Source organism: Nestor notabilis, unplaced genomic scaffold (assembly GCF_000696875.1).
Source record: "Nestor notabilis isolate BGI_N333 unplaced genomic scaffold, ASM69687v1 scaffold30844, whole genome shotgun sequence".
NCBI classification, from domain to species: Eukaryota; Metazoa; Chordata; class Aves; order Psittaciformes; family Psittacidae; genus Nestor; species Nestor notabilis.
Genome location: NW_009925663.1, coordinates 37,242 through 39,455, shown reverse-complemented (window position 1 = coordinate 39,455; position 2,214 = coordinate 37,242). Strand labels below are relative to the sequence as shown.

The 2,214-nt window shown below is 47.1% G+C and overlaps 1 protein-coding gene across 1 annotated transcript in view; it reads right to left on the bottom strand.

Moving 5' to 3' along the window:
* Positions 1 to 512: 512 nt before the first annotated feature.
* The window catches only part of ZBTB46 (zinc finger and BTB domain containing 46), a gene marked incomplete at its 3' end in the record, with an annotated part of 30,958 nt that continues 29,256 nt past the window's right edge, over positions 513 to 2,214 (bottom strand). The window contains exon 4 of the mRNA XM_010013159.1: positions 513 to 796. Coding sequence (XP_010011461.1) covers positions 513 to 796 — 284 coding nt within the window. The remainder of the gene's footprint in view (positions 797 to 2,214) is intronic.

The following is a 2,214-nucleotide window of genomic DNA, read 5'->3' as shown; positions in this document are numbered from 1 at the left end:
CTTAGTCACTACCTGTCAACACTCTGATATTTTTTTAATACCTCAATGCATCAGAACCTCATTGCTGCCACCCTCAGTATTTAAAACACCCCAAATTTTCTCTACAAGCTTAGAGGGGCAACAGAGCTTGCTGGGGTGCATTACTGACATAACTATATAGAAACTATTTGCTCTTCCACACTATCACCTCTATACCAAGCTCTGAGAAACACTTTAGTTGTTCCTGAAGGAGTTGTGACAAGCAGCCAGCGGCACAAGCCTACCTGGCTTTGAGTAGCTGTCTTTAATAAGGAATAATGTGATTTTTGACAATTAAGCACTGCCAGACCAGAGCAGCTCTGCCTGGAATTCTTCTTGCTGAATGCTTTAAGGCTTCCTAAACTGTGCTAGGAGAGGAGGTGGAGGGTCCCTCTGCATGAACGGGCAGCAAAACATAAAGCCTTTGAATGGTGGGGAAAAAAGAGGCTGGAGAAGTCTTTAGAGGAGCCCGGAGGGGAAAACAAAACACAAACCTCCCTCACATGAAGCTCCTTTATCTCATCTTTCATCTTTATCTTATCCTTTATCTTATCTCTAAGTGATAACTGGCGCTGGCAGGCGAGGCCGCGCTGGGCTCTTACCAACGTGTGCCGCTTCATGTGCTCCCGGCGTGTGAACTTCTTCCCGCAGATCTCGCAGGGATAGGGCCTCTCCCCCGTGTGGGATCGCATGTGTCTCTTCAGGATGCACTGGTGCATGGCTGAGAAACTGCAGTAGGGGCACTTGAACTTCTTCCTGATGACCGTGAACTCGTTGACTGGAAGAGAGCAAAGCAAAAGATGCCGGTTAAAAATGGTCGGTCTCCTTGTTTTCTGCTTCGCTACTGAACTGGTTCCCTGTGAAATCACAGTCTCACCCCTCAACCATCTACAATGTTTTTAATCCTTATTATTGCACTTACGTTATGAAAGTGAAGAACTTTAAGTACCTTCATCAGAGAAGCTTCTGAACAAGTCAACACACAAACATTCAGCCACCGTCTGTAACGCACATTGCCCCGCGCTTGCTAAACGGGAAGTAACAATAGCAAATAACTCTGTGACTCTTATTATAATTAATTATGTTGAGTATTAAGATCTAAAACTCTAACACTCTCATTTGTGGAGGTAGCAGCTAGCTGTGAGCAGCAGACCACAAACCTAACACCCCTTAAAGCTCACCCAGCTCCAACCCCCTGCCACGGGCAGGGACACCTTCCACTAAGCAGGTTGCTCCAAGCCCCTGTGTCCAACCTGGCCTTGAACACTTCCATCCTGCTTGATGGACTTTATTCTGCCCCCTTCAATTGTACTTTGCTGAGCTAGAAAAGAGATGGATTCCTTGAAGCCTTTCTGACATGGCTGGGTCTTTTCTTCTTGCCATAGGAGCTGCTGAAAGTGGCCCCAAGGGATGTGGATGGTACAGACAGCCCAAGGGTCTCATTTGCCAGGGAAAATAACAATACTACTACTAAAAACCAACACAAGCACCTACTCACCTGGGCCATGGCTGCAACACTGACACCAGGGAAAGCACTAAGCAGTATCTTATGCTCCTGTCATTAAAGATCACTCACTGTGATCAGGCTGACTCTTGAAGGGCTGGTTTCAAGTGGCTCTGCGCTTGCATTGCTTTAAGAACCTCCCGGAGGAGGTTCCTCCTCCTCTTTTATATTATAGGAAAAGAATCTGTTGCTTTATCTTCTCCTCTGGATTTGACACCCCCTTGTCTGTAGAACCAGAGGCAAGGAGCCCACTTTCTTCAGCTCTACAATACAAAGCTATGAGAAACACATTTCCAGTCTGATCTTGTCATGGCTTGGTTATTAGTGACATGCCACACAAACACTTATAGCCCCCAGGATCACTATAAACTTCTTACTACAGAGCCTAGACAAGGTAAGGAAGCTGTAAGCTGGTTGAGGGGACTCACGGGGGGATGTGTAACCTCCCTCCTCCAGCTCCAGGCCATGCCAGTGCTACTCAACACCACAAACACAGTGTGGACCACAGCGAGTGGGACCACACGTCAGGTTTAACCACCTCATGCTGGAAAATCCTGACATGGAGATCTCAACAGCCACCAGATCCTGAGATTATGAAGGAAAAGTGCTTTAGAGAAGGGAATAAGAACTAAGGCAAGTGGGGAAACTCCAGCTTCCCAACTTGCAGGCACCAGCCCTGATGTGGCACAGAG